Below are 15,748 nucleotides of genomic sequence, written 5' to 3'. Positions count from 1 at the left end.
GTAGAATACACAATGAGATATTTTGATATATATATATATATATATATTAAATTAACAATAAAAGTCAAAGTGGTTTAAGGTTGTTTTGAACCCCATTGCATAAAGAGAAAATTAGTTGAAAAACATTCTTAAAAATATTTTCTTTTGTGGTACTGGTTTGGAATGACATCAGGGCGAGTAAATAATGAATAATGAAAGAATATTCGTTTTTGAGTAAACTATCCTTTTAACTGATAATTTAAATCATATTTTTATATAGTGGGTCAGCTTCCATGTCTTCTAAGTTTTTGTTTAGATCAACCTGCATTTTCTTTTTTGTTGTGATGAAATGTTTTTTTAAATGAACTGATGGTACTTGTCTATTTTTTGTGTGATTGGTGGCATTTATGTGCTCCAAACTCATGCCCACATACATCTCATTCATTCATGTGTGGTTCAGAGCTAAACTGTGGTGTACATAGTTAAATGTTACTTTTTTTTTTAAAGATCTATTTCTATGCTGTCTGTTACGGTTTATCCTCTGCCTTGCCAATGATTACAAGAGGTAAAAGGAGGTGTGTAAATATGAATGGGTTCCACTTTGTTTCTTTTGAAATGGTATGCAGTATTCAGTGGCCACACACACATGACAGAGGTTTGATGAAGAATTCCAGCAGCCATCGTCAAGCCGCTTGAGCCTTTCGGAAAAGGAAACATTTAGACAAATAATATTATCAGTGCCTTTTACAACATATTTGTAACCATTGTTACTATTTTATTTGTTTTGTTCTGCTTTTTTGTTACTGTATATTAATATTGTAAGCAGTTTAACTGGTTTTTGAAGTTCTACCTTTTATGTACGTGAGTTTTACATACATGTCATGTATTTTCTTTCTTAATTGCAATCAGCCTGTCTGTGCAACCGCTTGAATCACTTGCCAATTTAGAAATCATACTTTATACAATCTAAATGTACTGTTTCACTTTTCCATTTTGTGTTTTGAGCAAAGCTTTATAAACTCGATTAGTACAATCACATTCTTTTTGTGTTTTGCACAATAAAGCCCCTGGGTCTCTTAAATGCCAAATAAACACTCAATAGTATTTAGAAATGCATGCATACAATAGCCAGAGTGGTGATAAAATACTAAGGTCTTATAAACTTCCGGTATGCTGTATTTGTTCAGATGGGTGGGTCAGTTATATCATGTGTGCTCAAGGTCAATATTAAGAGAGTCTGCTTATGCAAATGAAAACATTGATGTACTATAGGCTCCATTTGGCATATTCTTTTTGGAAACAGTTGATATCCTGTAGCACTTAAGGGCCCTTCAACAGTATGATCTTCAGTGTACCGAAACCGGAGGAATTTAAAGGGTGTTAGTCCACCATATAAAGATCAAAGCAAAGCTATTGGAGCATCGTATTTTCACCCGAATGTTATGCAAAGCTATTTTTTTATATGTGCTGTATATAATTTGGGTTTTTTTTTTATGCCTATTGTACTTTCTTTTCCTTTCCACCACATATTATGCATACAGTATGCTAGAATGAAGTAAATGTTTCATCTTAGTGTTTTGTAGATTAAAATTTGTGCTTTACAGAACAAAAGCCTGTGTAATGGAAATAATTCAAGACAATTGATGATTAAAATAGAGATGAAACTAATAAAAGAAAACCTTTTACAAATTGATCTAGTTAAATGACTGAGTTCCTTTCTGCCGCTGGTACACACTAACAAACGTAATTAAACATCCCATCCTTTGATCAACATTCACTCTCAACCGTTGAAAAACCTCCAGTCATCTTAGTGCCTGTCAAATCAAATCTATCTATCTATCTAACGAATCTCAGTCTGTGTATCTATAAAAAAGGGAGGTTATAATGACAGTGACAAAAATGTTCCTCTTGAACAGTGGGGGCACTTTTGCATGATTCTTGTTTGTTGATTTATCCACAGCATTCAATACACTGCATCCCATTATTTTAGCAAATAAACTTGTAAATTATATTAATTTTAGTCATGGGCTGGTCTCACATATTTTGGACTTTCCCAGAGAGCAACATAGTGTGGGCCCGGATCTGGGCAGACACTATGCTGCTGTCTGGGTTTTAACAGGCGGGCAGCAAAGGGTCAGGACTCAGGATAAATGGAGTTTTATTGGACACACTTTATACATCTATCTTCTCAAGGTTGTGTACTGTCATCGATCATCATCATACTTTAAATGACTGTCGAAGTTCTCAAGATAATTGCCATGTTGTTAAATATGCAGATGACACGTTCTTCTATCTCTGAAGTTCGGAGTATGATGATAGTCAAGCACGTGGTGCAATAGACCTTATTCACAGCAGTGTGTTTTTGTATTGTTCTGCAGACAAAACACTGCGAAATATATTTCCAAGAAACTTGACATAAAATACCCGACAATATGAGCTGTGGAAAATTATAGGCCTAAGTGATCATACAGTTGATGGACACCATTGACTTCCATAGTAGGAAAAAAATAAAATAAAATAAATACTATGGAAGTCAATGGGGTACATCAACTGTATGGTTACTGACATTCTTCAAAATATCTTCCTTTGTGTTCAGCAGAAGAAAGAAATTCATACAGGTTTGAAACAACTTGAGGGTGAGTAAATAATGACAGAATTTTCATTTTTAAGTGATCTATCTATCTATCTATCTATCTATCTATCTATCTATCTATCTATCTATCTATCTATCTATCTAGGTCCAGTTCAACTTCGAAATAAATTGAACATCATTCTGTCCGCCAACCGACAGGTGGCGACAACGACTCATAATCAAAAGATCGAAACAACAAAACACTAGGAAGTACTGCAAGATTGCTAAGATTCATGAAGATTCTCTACACTTCACTTGACAGTCTGCTTTTCATTCTTGATAGATGAGGGAAACCGCCATGAGTAAAACATATAGCAGACGACCATGCGCAGTGAACACCCGGAACGGTTGATTTTATCCAATAATAATAGCTTAGCAGCAGTAGCTCTTAGTGTTCAACTGTCAAAATAAGACACTGCTGAACTACTTAACGTTACTCACTGTATGTAGATTCAACTTAAGTAGAATCTGCAAGGATGGATCATTGACTGAGTTTAAAGTTTATGTTTGCCTTCAAACTCCTACTCATAAACTGCAACTCTTCCGGATTACTGCTATAGTCTTCTGAAAAGGTAACGTTAAGACTAGGAAAATATATGTAATATTTACATCTAAAAACTAATTGGGATCATAGATTTATGTTAAACATCTGTCCATGTCATTGTGACTTGCGATTAAATGTAACTTAGATATTTTGTTGTTGTTGTTTTTCATGTTTTTGTCATTTTCATTTATTCATCTATTCACTAGTAAATTCGGATATTCAAATTTTCTGAATATTTCTGAAATAATGTTTAATATATTTAATATTTCTGTATGTAATGTTTCTGAATATTTGACTATTTTTGTCCTTATATTTTTTAATCTTCAGTTTAAGGAATAGTTCACCCGAAGTGATAGGCTATAAATAATTGTAAGATAATTTTTGCTAAGTGTTATAAGCATTATTTGCTCAAACTCATGTTGGCATTATTTCTTCAGTGGAAACAAAAAACTTGCGGAATGACAGCCTCAGTCACCATTCACTTTCACTGTATGGAAAAACGATGCATTGAAAGTGAATGGTGACCGAGGCTGTCAAATAAAGTGTGACATGAGTATGAGGAAATGATGACGCACGTTTCATGTTTGATTGATCCATCCCTTTAGGCCTAATTGTTTAACATTTCAGTCCTTAATTTATTTTAGTAAACTGTAGGGTTAATGTTTGATTTCTTGGTCAAGGACACTATATTGTGTGGATACTATATAGCTCTGGATATCAGTGTTGTTTATGGCCATTAATGTTTACAGAGCAGCTTGCTTGTCAGACCCAGCTGGGACAACATTGTATTCAACATCTGTCTGCTCTTTGCCCTTTTCTGCCTCATGTCACCCCAGTCTGTCCTGGTCTCCTCGTGAGAGGCTGTCATCATGGCATCGGCCAAGCTTAAGTACCTCTCTCTGGGGGTCCTGGTGTTCCAGACTACGTCCTTGGTGCTGACCATGCGTTACTCGCGCACCTTACAGGGCGACGGGCCGCGTTACCTCGCCTCCTCTGCTGTGGTGGTGGCAGAGTTCCTCAAGATCCTCACCTGTGTGGGGCTCGTCTTCAAAGATCACAGTAAGTTCCATGGTGCCTCCTTCCTCCTTGAGATTGTTTTCAGTATCTCTTCTTGAAAGCACCTCAGGAATGAAGTCTGACTGGAGTTCTTAGAAAGCCATTCACCTTTGTCAGTAGGTGCATGTATAAAGAGATGATGGTGATTGCAGTGTGAAATGCTGTCTGTGTGTTTAAAGCTTGCGAGATGAGATTTACTTAGAAGAGTTTTGTACTTTTAAGTGCTCATAATATCAAAAATATTTTAAAATTGTATTCCTGTAATGGAAAATCTGAATTTTCAGCATCATTACGCCAGTCTTCAGTGTCACATGATCCTTCAGAAATCGTTCTAATATGCTGATTTGCTGCTCAATTTGGTATCAATGTTGAAAACGACCCCATATATTTGAACGGTAATGAACATCAAATAGTCATTGAAATGTGAGGATTGGAATCCTATATATATGCCGCCTGAGTCTGAGTCCACATCAGGGAGGAATGGCTCTGAATTACTGCTGGGTGTAACTACTGTATCTGTGTGGAACAGGTTACAGCGGCCGAGCACTGAGCAGTATTCTGAGACAGGAGATTCTACACAAACCTATAGAGACGCTGAAGCTGGCGATTCCTTCTGGGATCTACACGCTACAGAATAACCTGCTCTACGTAGCGCTGTCCAACCTTGATGCAGCTACCTACCAAGTAAGTCCATATGCATTCATTAGTTGCATACATTATTTTATGGCTATCGTTATGTTTTTTTTTTTAATGTATCCTGTGCACTTCTAGGTGACATACCAGTTGAAGATCCTGACCACAGCCCTGTTTTCTGCGTCTATGCTGGGCCGTAAGCTCGGGGTGTACCAGTGGTTGTCTCTGCTAATTCTTATGGCTGGGGTTGCACTTGTACAGGTAAAGATACCTTGATTAGAAATTAACTGCCGAAAAATGTGTTGCAGTCTTTGATGTGTTAATGTAATTCATGATTTCTTGTTCGGACAGTGGCCAGCGGACTCCACGTCAGACCCTCAGAAAGAGCAGCCGACTGCAGGCTCACAGTTTGTGGGGCTGGTGGCCGTGTTGGTGGCCTGTTTCTCCAGTGGGTTTGCTGGCGTCTACTTTGAGAAGATCCTTAAAGAGACCAAGCAGAGTGTTTGGATCCGAAACATCCAGCTTGGTAAGTAGTTTTAAAGAAATAAAACATACATGGATCATTGCAGAAAATAAGATCTGTGACTAACAAAAGCTTATGATTCTTACATGCTTTGTTCATCGTGATAATCTTCACAAATGAACATAGCTTTTATGAATACTGAAGCGTAAATACAATTGGCAGAAGTCAAGAGCTAAACTCAGGCTATAAACCAAATACACCACGGTCGCACAACTTGAACATCACTAGGCATCACAAACTCTTTTTTTTCCCACTAATGTCTACGTTTAAAAAAAAATTCCTGAAAGCTCGAGTTATAATAGTTTGCAAGGGTGTGATTATAAACACAACAAGGCTTTGAAAGTGGACTAGTGAGTAGATGAGTTTACCTGTTCGGCTGATGACGTTTGATGTCCCAGACCTCTTTAGCCCCATTTAACTACTTGTTAGCAACCACCTTTTTGCAAGTAAAAGCTTTAAAAAAAATCGCAAGAGTGATGTATTTTATATCATAGGATAAAACGTGAAAATATCTTGAGCTTGTTTTCACCACAGACCTTATTTCGCGCATTTTTACCAAAAACCAGTTGACTTCAGGACAATGGAACCGGAAGTGCTAAAATGCTGACTTGTTTCTGGGTTTTGGCCTACAAAAATACATCATCCCTGCACCACTCCATATTATACTAAAGCAGGGGTCGGGAATCTATTTAACGTTCAGTGGTGTTTTAACAGCTACTAAGTACAATATATTGTTCTAAGAGCAGAAAGCAACTAAAAAGCAGATCAAATTGCATCACTGGGATGGGTGACTACACCTATGCGTGCAATCCGAACACACCTGCCTAAAGTTCCTGGACACTCCTAGAGGGATTTGCATGTAAAGTCACACAATAAATTGTGGTTTTAGTATAATCAGTATATATGATGCTTTTCCTCAATCTAAGCATGTTGGTGTTCAGATCAAATTAACACTTCCCACGGCTTAGATAGGTGACAATTAACTGATAACATGAAGCACTGACACATACAACCTATTTTTACACTAGAAGTCTGTTGACTTCTTTCTAATCTGTTTTTCCTAAAGATGTTCCAAGTTTCAAACAACTGAAATTTGTATTTTTCTTTTTTTTAACAAGCAGAATCCTTGCACACACACAAAAAAACCGTCTGAGGTCACATTCAAGAGCTTAAGGCAAATATGTATGTGTGTGTGTGTTTTTTCATTCTTGCCATGTGGAGTCTCAGTGTAAGATTTATTTATAACTGGCAATGTGTGGATAGTGCGTCTGTAGTGATTCACCTCCTAATGTGAACTTCTGTTCATCATAATGAACTAAGCCAAAAAAGCATCCCTGTTCTTCAATGAGTGCCAAGATAATTTGATAACCAATCATTTAATCATTTCAAAGTTTATCACAATCATGAAGTCGTTTATTGATTTCCTTAGTGTTTATACACTATCATTCAAAAGTTTGTGGTCAGTACGTTTATAATGTATGATGTTTCTATTTCAAATAAATGCTCTTCTTTTAAACTTTCTATTTATCAAATTATTGTAGTTTCCAATGAGCGCAACTGTTTTTAACCTTGATAATAACAAATAAGAACACGTTAGCCTCATAGCATAATTGCCTAAGTAATATTTAAAAAAATAAATGACTTAGGCAATTATGCTATGAAGCTAACGAAATGTTTCTTGAGCACCAAATCAGCATATTAGAATGATTTCTGAAAATTCAGCTTTGCTATCACAGGAATAAATTACATTATAAAATATATAAAAATAGAAAACAGTTCATTTAAAGTGTAATATTTCACAATATTACTATTTTACTGTTTTTTATCAAATACATTTACTAAACCTTTGAACTAGTGTAGATTACAGTACATTACATTTGAATTATTCATTCAATCTGAATTATAATTTGAGAATAGATATTTTATATAAACCTATTTGCAGCACCAGGTAACTTTTCAACCTTCATAATATATTTCCAAGACTCTTGTGATGGTACATCGACTTACAGTAGGTTGAATGACACGTCTGCCATAGCCTGACGGGGTCTGTATCGTTTTTAATCGTACTTTTAAACTTCGGGGTTCGGGTAGTAACCCGAGCACAAAAAGAACTACAAAATTCGACTGCTTTACGGCATAGGCTACCTCACTTCCCCCAACACGTCCTCACATGCTGTTGGACTTGTAAGTATATTGCTTATATTGTATATCACTCGGACAAGCTTTCACTCGTTGGTGTGAGCTAAAAAGCACCTGGCGTTCTTGTTGATGGATTAGTAACTTAGACATCTTCGGAGGCTAGCTGTGCTTGTTCGATGTCTGACGATTGTAACGCGTTGAGTTTATTCCCCAATCGAACTCGTGTAACTGTCTGTCACACGTTCTACCGTCCACAGCATTACTTGATAGACAAAAATAGGACAAGAATGAGCATCAAACAGAAACAACCCGCTTACGGGGTGTTCAAGGCGCACATACAATACAGACTGCCGACAGTTAAACAGGGCGCGCGCAGCACTTAAAGGGGACACACCTTATTTCCACTCGTTACAGCTTCCATCCGACTGAACAGGGACCGGTATACAGGGGGGAGGGGATCAGGCCGTGAGTGAAGAGACTGCTCTGCGTGAGTGGTATTTACGACAGTAACGTTAAATACAAGTAGTCCACAGCGACTCTGGGGTCGTTGTTTGACCAAAACGGAATTCCTACCTAGTGGGGCTTTAATTTGTCTCAAAAGAAAAGAATGGCGAACAGCCATTCTGTTACTGTACTTTCCTTGTATGACTGTACATATCTGAGTGAGTATAGTATCTCATGTGTAATGTTCTGTGTGCAGGCATGTTTGGCCTGGTTTTTGGGATCTTCGGGATGTTGGCATACGATGGAGACAGAGTCCAAGAACACGGAATGTTCCAGGGCTACAACACGCTGACCTGCATTGTGGTTGCTCTTCAGGTGAGCCTGAAGACTTGTGAAGTACAAATGTTTACATGCAAGTCAGATTTGACAACTGCTTCATCATTAACAGCGAACAGGAAGCCAAAACAAGCTTTTCTCCTGCAACAATATAAATTGATGATTTTTTTTTTTTATTTCACACAGGCTCTTGGAGGACTCGTAATAGCTGCTGTCATCAAGTATGCTGACAACATACTAAAAGGCTTCGCTACATCACTCTCAATAATCCTCTCCACATTCATTTCATATTTCTGGCTTGAGGACTTTGAGCCTACTAGGTAAAAATAAATGTGATCAATAAATGCTTTAAAATCAACTGAATTAAGTTTAAAATTGAATTGAAATGAACTTTTTTTTTTAAAAAGCACTTGTTTTTCTCTCCTGTGCAGTGTGTTCTTCCTGGGCACAGTATTTGTCATGATGGCGACGTTTCTCTATGGTTATGAGAACAAGCCGGCAACCAACCCAAGCAGAGCATGATAAATGGATGGATGATGTGAAAGTGGAGTGGAACAAAGGGATGAAACGAGTGGAAGGATGGAGAAGAGGAGAGGAGGCGTAGAGAGCGGAAAAGAAGGATTGATTCAAGGTTGGATAACAGGCTGGGCCACTGCTGTGCAGTGCTGAGCTGAAGCACACTGGGTGAAATGCTTTGGGCCTGTGGTTTCAGTGAAACTCGTTTAGCTTGAAAACATTCATCATCGCTAATCTCATTAATGGGTGATGGATAAAAACACTTCATAACATGCCATCTTCAATTGATTCTGGATGAGCTGAGACCTTTTTTTGGATCATGACTTGAGGACAGAACTCGTTTGGCTCTTCTCAATCATTTAATATCCGTTCATCATTGAGGGGCAATGGCTGCTTTTGGATCGCTAATTCGCCACAAATGAAACTTGAATCTCGCAGTAACCCGCCAATGGATGTTAGGCTACTAATGGGGTCGTTGCATCACTGTATTTTTGTGTCGTTATTCAAACTGCTTAAGTCCTATAAAATATATATTTTATGTTATTTTAATAGACTGGGATGCTGGGTTAGATTTGTGCCATAGAAATTGAGGGAATGATGAACATTTTGTGAATATGATGTAAACTTTTTGATATTATTATAATGAAATGATAATAACAAGACTTGTGACAATGATGCTAGCCGGTCAGTTTGCAGGATATGGTGATTACAGATTATTTTATGTATTATACCTCTGTCACCAGGCAACAAAGTACGGAGCCCCTAAAGGGACATATATATTTCAATGCTTTAACATTCGCTCGCAAAATGTTTTGCGTTCCCCTGAGAATCTTTGCGCTCACTAGCAAAACTTTTGCGAACAAACGCAAAGATTTTGTGAATGAATACAAAGTTTCTCGAGGGAACGCAAAACATTTTGCGAGCGAATTCAAAGTTTCTCAGGGGAACGCAAAACATTTGCGAGAGACAATGCAAAAGCATTGACAATTTTCCTTCCCGTCTCATATCCCATGTCCGTTTAGGGGCTCTGTAACAAATAATACTTGAGTTACTCCATTATATATGCAAGGAAGTGTTTTTTTAGCAACTTTGCACCATGTGTGAAGCTATGTTGGTATCTGGTGAGGAGTAATAATAAACCAGGTGTTTAATTATCTTCTTTTTTTTTTTTTTTTTAAACAATACATACATTTTCACCACGGCAGCACAAAATTGAAAAGAAAGAGGTTTGGCATGTGTTTCAAAAGGTGTAAAAACAATGCATGCAATCACAGCTTGAAAAAGGTAATTAATTAAAAAGGCAAAAAGGTTTTTCTGTTCTTACATACAGTTGGCCATTCAGATCCATGTTTATTTGATCAGTCAGGATGCTCTATCTGCCCGAGTCCTTCAAAACACACTGTGAACCGCAAAAACAATAAACTTTACAGTGACCTCTGAAGAACAGCATCGGTAATGTTGTTTTTGATGTCTGTGCATCCCATATGGCATCATAAATTTAGTTTCTACAATTCCAATGGCTTTAATGCTCAGGCGAACTGATTCATTTTTGATAATCAAGCAGTCACTCCACTGTTATTAGTGTAGGCGCTGGATACTCTTGAGGAGGAAGAAGAGCGTGCTTCAAAGAAGAAGGTGGTTTTGTTGTGCTTTCCTGTCTGGATGTGTGTTCGTTATCTCAGTAGGAATGTCCGGATCGTTTGCACCTCTCTAATGAGTAGCGGTGGGAGTTGGTGTTTGCAGCACTGTTCAAATCTTTCTTTTGCCCTCCCTCGATTCCCTCGCTACAAGGTGAGCAGACAAGTTAAATTGTAGACAGCTCCAGACATTCTTCAGCTTAGAGCTTAGAAATTCAAGCAGGCGAAGTCCTGTCATTTCCACTTCACCAGGATTCACAGTCCAGCTTATCCTCTGTGGAACTAAAAAGTCTTATATCTCTTCTTACTTCATTAATGCCATGCTGAATAGCAAATATATCTGACAGTTGGGGCTTTCTGTTTCCTTCAAATGAATGAAACCAATTAAGTTGAAAGGCAATACTGAATTCCGCTGTACACCTTCTGAAGTCATACATTCATTCACAACCATTTCTACATTGTTTTGCAATATAAGTAAGCATGTGAAGCTTGCTGCTCTGCCTGAGCAGGACTGGCTCCTGTGTAGCTCAGATGTTTTACACTTAAAGAGAACTTTTAAAAGAGAAGGTTGGAGTTAAATGATCAGTAAATAGTTGTTTTTTCTGTAATACTCCACCCAAAAATGAACATGAAAATTCTGCCATCATTCACCCTCATGTCGGTCAGAAAAACATTTTGAAGAACATTTGGTAGGCAAACCATTGAACCCATTGACTTCCATTGTATGGACAAAAAAAAAAAAAGACTCAAAATATTTTTATGTTCCACAGAAGAAAGAAAATCATACAGGTTTGTAAGGATATTATGGTTATTACATTATGACAGAATGTTTTTTTTTTTTTTGTGGAGTATCCCTTTATGTGTACCAGAAGAATGATTTATTCACCTTGAGTCTTGAGGTTTTAAGGCAAATGTCAATATCAAATTAAAGGGATAATTCACCCAAACTACAGTATCATTATTCCAAACCTGTTCGACTTTTTCCTCAGTGGAAAGCAAAAGAAAACTAGTTTTTTCTTCTTCTATACATTGAAAGTCAGTGGTGTCCATTGTAGTTTTGTTTCATTGGATGGACAAAAACATTCTTTGAAATGTCTCCTTCACACAAGGAACGAAAGTCATAGAAGTTTGAAATAATTTTAGGGTGCGTAAATGATGAATTTTTTTGGAATGAACTGTCCCTTTAAGTGTCTCTATGGCCGTTCAAGAACCAAGCATCTCTTTAAAGGCAGTAGTGTGGATTTAAGGCAAATTTTAATTTGAAAACCTTCACGTTTTCCCACAACCTGCTACTTGGAGGGGATCACCACTAATGGTGGTCCTCGCTTGGGCCTCCACATTAGCACTTGGGCGTCATTAGCATTAGGTTTACCCAGAGCTTTAGGGGGGATCGGCTCCATGTGAGTCAACACCTTGGGCTGCTCCTGGTGCACCCGGCCGGTGAGTCTTGCTCGGGATCCCAGTGGCTTGGAGGAGTCCACGGCGATGTCCACTTTCATCCTCCACTTCACTGTCTGCAGGAGGATCTTCTCCTGTGTGGCCATATTCAAAGCCACCAGCCAAGTGGTGAAGCTCTGGTCGCGTTTGATCCTCGTGAGCAAAGGCACATTGCTCTCGCTCACCGGTACGGCCCATGTTACGCTGGGGTAGAAGTTATCATTCATGCTGACAGTGAAGCGCGAGGGTTTGGATGCGGGGCCGGAGAGGGTCACCGTTTCCGTTGTGTTTCCGTACCACGGGTAACTCACGCCGTCTGAGTCGCTGATGGCCTTTACCAGTCCTTCTCGTAACTCTGGCAGCTCCCAGCTTGACCTGCGGAAATGAACGTTTAGAGGTGAAACAAACAAACACGGTTGTGCTGTTGAATATATGCTGTAAGTGAAGTCCAAGTGTACAAATGATAATTGGGGTTAAGGATGACATTCATTATCAGGGTCCCAGCTGCATGTGTAAAATGACTCAGTGTGAGAGGACGTTAATGTGGCTGGGTGTTGTTATAGGTATGACCCCATGCTGGCATTTCTTCTTTGGTACAGCACCATCTGTGTCACAGTAAACCCCACGCAACCACCCGCTCAGGCAGTAATACACACCCCCACACACATGTCCACACCTCCACACAGACAGGCCCCCCAGGCAGCATCAGAAGAGCCCACATCACACGTCACAGGGCTTGTGGGTGGGTGTGAGAATGTCTCTATCTCGTCTGCTGCTCTGTGTAGATAATTGCATTCGCCTGCAAAACTAAACTGTTTAGTGCAACCACGCTGATGTTTCAGAGCTGCTATTCTGTTTTTATCTGCTGCCTCTCCCCGTCTGATCCAGTGACAGGCTGTGAAACTCATTTGTGGGAGTATAAATGAAAGAGCAGTGACTGATGAAGGTGCAAACACTCCTCCCCTTAGGCACTGAGCTGATGTATGCATACTCTCTGAATATAAATCACTGCTGCACTGCACTGAAGTTATCCTTTGCCATACACTATTTAAAGTCGTAATTGAACAGACTAATATAAATGAAAAATGTACTCATGGGTCAATGACAACTTTCTTAAAGTCATGTGATAAACATGATTTCAATTTCTGAATTAAATAAATTTATATATATATGTATATGTGACCCTGGATCACAAAACCAGTCATAAGTCGCACAGGTATATTTGTGGCAATAGCCGAAAATACATTGTATAGGTCAAAATTATCGATTTTTCTTTTATGGCAAAAATCATTAGGCTATTAAGTAAAGATCATGTTCCATGAAGATATTTTGTAAAATTCCTACCGTAAATATTTATTTTTGAGAGTGAATGCAGCACAATCGTGAACATAAATGGACAACTTTAAAGGCGACATTTCGAAGCTTCACTCAAAAAATATATAATTTTTTATATATATATATAAAAATTTGAGTGAAGCTTCGAAATTAAGTGGTGTCCAGAGATTGGGGGAAAATAATGAAAAAAGTCTCCTAAAAGACTTAAGTTCTTGATTGTAGAAATGTTGATAAGCAGTTTGGCATATTTATTTTATTATTCTCAATAGGCCTATCTTTTGTTCTGGTAAATCAAAGTCAGTGTGGCATCAATTTGATTAGAGAGTTTTAGGAAAAGGATGTTTTGTTCTGGTCAAAATGAGTAACTAAAATACTGGTAAATGAATCACGACTCAAATGACTCACCTGTATTCAACATTCAAGTATTTTAGTAGGCCTACCTTACAGTTGATGGCTTTTTGTGTGTCTAAAGTTTCGGCTACCCAAAAGTATTGACTCAACTTAGCTGGCTGAGTGAATTCATAAAGCATAGGACTACAGAGTCAAATTTTTCGGTATGTAAACAACGTCGTGTGTGTAGCCTATCTAGAAGTCAGTGCTGTGTGCCCTTCTCGTTGATGGCTTTTTGGAGTCATTTCATTCGAATTAGGCTAGTTGTTTTTCAAAAATTACAGACTGAAAGAACTTGGCACAATATGTAAGAACTTAGCACATTTGTTTTAAACTAGATTTTTAAATACTTTTATAATCTCTGACATCCTTATTTGCCACTGACCCAGATAAATGATTGCTTATCAGTGGCTTAATTTCCATATTTTTTGTTAATTTAGAGAAGAGGTCATCGAAGGCATAAAACATGCACCAGGCTTACATGCCGAGGTCTCCATAAGTGTTGTAAAATTCCATTTGAGTGCACGCTTGAATCCAACCCACAACCCAAGTCTCATTTCGAGGGATCGGCGGCATTACTATCCGGGCGGAGGCCTTGAAGTACGGGGTTTTGTAGCGGAGCACTATGGGTGAATTCTCCTCGATCACTGTCGGGCAATGGTCAATAGTAGCAGACACGTCGTAAACAACGATGTTCTCGCGTTTGATTCGGGGCTTGCAGGCGACACTCTGAAGGCAACCCATGGCTGGAGAGGGTCAGAATCAGGGTAATCGGCCAATCAAGTAGGGTGTTTAAAAAATAATAAATATAACGTTACTTTCAAATGTCCGAAATAACGCGTCGATCTAAGCTCATGTCCAGTCCACGCGCCCAAAATAGTTAGGCTACTCAAATGAATAAATGTAGGCTATTTGAATTATGAAAAGTCAACCACAAAACATAAACGGGTGTCAATCAAAAGCACGTGCTTTCACCCAAGTCAATGCCATTTCGATATGGTCAACAGATATCAAATAACTGTCTAGTTACTCGGGATCAACAACAGGTTGCAAGACCTCCGACCATCTCTTGATCTTCGGTGTGCCCATGCCTTTGATTGTCACGCGCGATCGGGCTTAAGGGTTGTTTTGGGCTCCCACTTCAATCTGATATGCTCCCTTTCAAATCCACATGGCCTTTTGCAGCTCTTCGCCCTTTCATTCGTTTCTTTCTGGTCCGAGTTTTCATGTCACAACCGGAGGCAGAGCAAAAACAGTCAGGTGTGGCGGACCGCTCGCCTCGACAAGAGCTGGTCGCGATTCTGTTTTTCTCGATTGATGTTTGCGCTTTCGGAACAGCAGATCATCTCAAAGTATTTCATGATTTACAACGGAGGAGGAACCGCGAAAAGTATGTTACACAGCGGAGTGTTGCTCTCGATCACATCACAATTGACGTTCCGTTATAGCGTGAATTCCTTCAGTAAACACAGACATCCACACAAACACGCTAGGCGTCCAGATGAGATTAGATAAATCGTTGAAATGTGCACTGTCAAAACGACTGCTATTCAGCTTTTAAAAACACCGTTCCCATGTCCGTTGTTGATGTGCACGGCGTGGTCGCTGTTCTGTTGCTGTGGTGCTGAATGAACGGTCAGAGGCGCGTGGGAGTACCGGTGCACATTATAGCCCTCCTCACGTAGAGCTACACTCAGTTCATTATATAGAGCTCTCCGTTAAACAAAACCAGGAAAAAACTATGTAATGCAATAATGGAATAGCTAATGAAATGCATGAATCAAGATTGATGTTAACCGAGTTTTAACCTGTTGATAATGTTGGATCTTATGAAATCCTTTATAATGGGCTATTCGTAATTCTTTAGTAATAGTATATTAGGCTACTTATGCAGGCATAGATAGGGCTACACGATGTTGAACACATAATGATGTCTCTTCCTATGTAGTTGGCTTGTGTAACACGAATAGGTTGATCTTGCCATATGTAAAAGTGGGACAAATTTTCCAAAACAAAAGGTAGGCTAGGGGTGGAGATGTCATATAAGTAGACACATTTTTCCATATACACATATGTGTAAACCTCGTTTCAAGCTTTTTTAAAATCGCTGGCTGTTAAGCCTAGTAAGGGTCGACAAAAGACATTTG

General features: G+C 38.7%; 2 protein-coding genes across 2 annotated transcripts; one reads left to right on the top strand and one right to left on the bottom strand.

The window, feature by feature from the left end:
- Nucleotides 1-2,783: 2,783 nt before the first annotated feature.
- Nucleotides 2,784-11,164, top strand: slc35a3a (solute carrier family 35 member A3a). Its single transcript, XM_084389528.1, has 8 exons — nucleotides 2,784-3,183; nucleotides 3,992-4,214; nucleotides 4,741-4,895; nucleotides 4,983-5,105; nucleotides 5,196-5,370; nucleotides 8,207-8,325; nucleotides 8,473-8,606; nucleotides 8,718-11,164. The coding sequence occupies exons 2-8, from the start codon at nucleotides 4,025-4,027 to the stop codon at nucleotides 8,806-8,808; spliced, it is 987 nt and encodes a 328-aa protein (XP_084245654.1). The 5' UTR covers nucleotides 2,784-3,183; nucleotides 3,992-4,024; the 3' UTR covers nucleotides 8,809-11,164.
- A 175-nt stretch (nucleotides 11,165-11,339) lies between these two features.
- fam78bb (family with sequence similarity 78 member Bb) lies at nucleotides 11,340-15,225 on the bottom strand. Its single transcript, XM_084389529.1, has 2 exons — nucleotides 14,083-15,225; nucleotides 11,340-12,251 (listed from the first exon to the last, which is right to left on the bottom strand). Exons 1-2 carry the CDS (start codon nucleotides 14,343-14,345, stop codon nucleotides 11,729-11,731), a joined length of 786 nt encoding a protein of 261 aa, XP_084245655.1. The 5' UTR covers nucleotides 14,346-15,225; the 3' UTR covers nucleotides 11,340-11,728.
- Between the last annotated feature and the right edge of the window lie 523 nt (nucleotides 15,226-15,748).

This window comes from Rutilus rutilus (genome assembly GCF_951802725.1).
Source record: "Rutilus rutilus genome assembly, chromosome: 19".
Lineage (NCBI taxonomy): Eukaryota > Metazoa > Chordata > Actinopteri > Cypriniformes > Leuciscidae > Rutilus > Rutilus rutilus.
The sequence above is the reverse complement of the archived record's forward strand: the minus strand, read 5'-3'. Positions and strand labels throughout refer to the sequence as shown.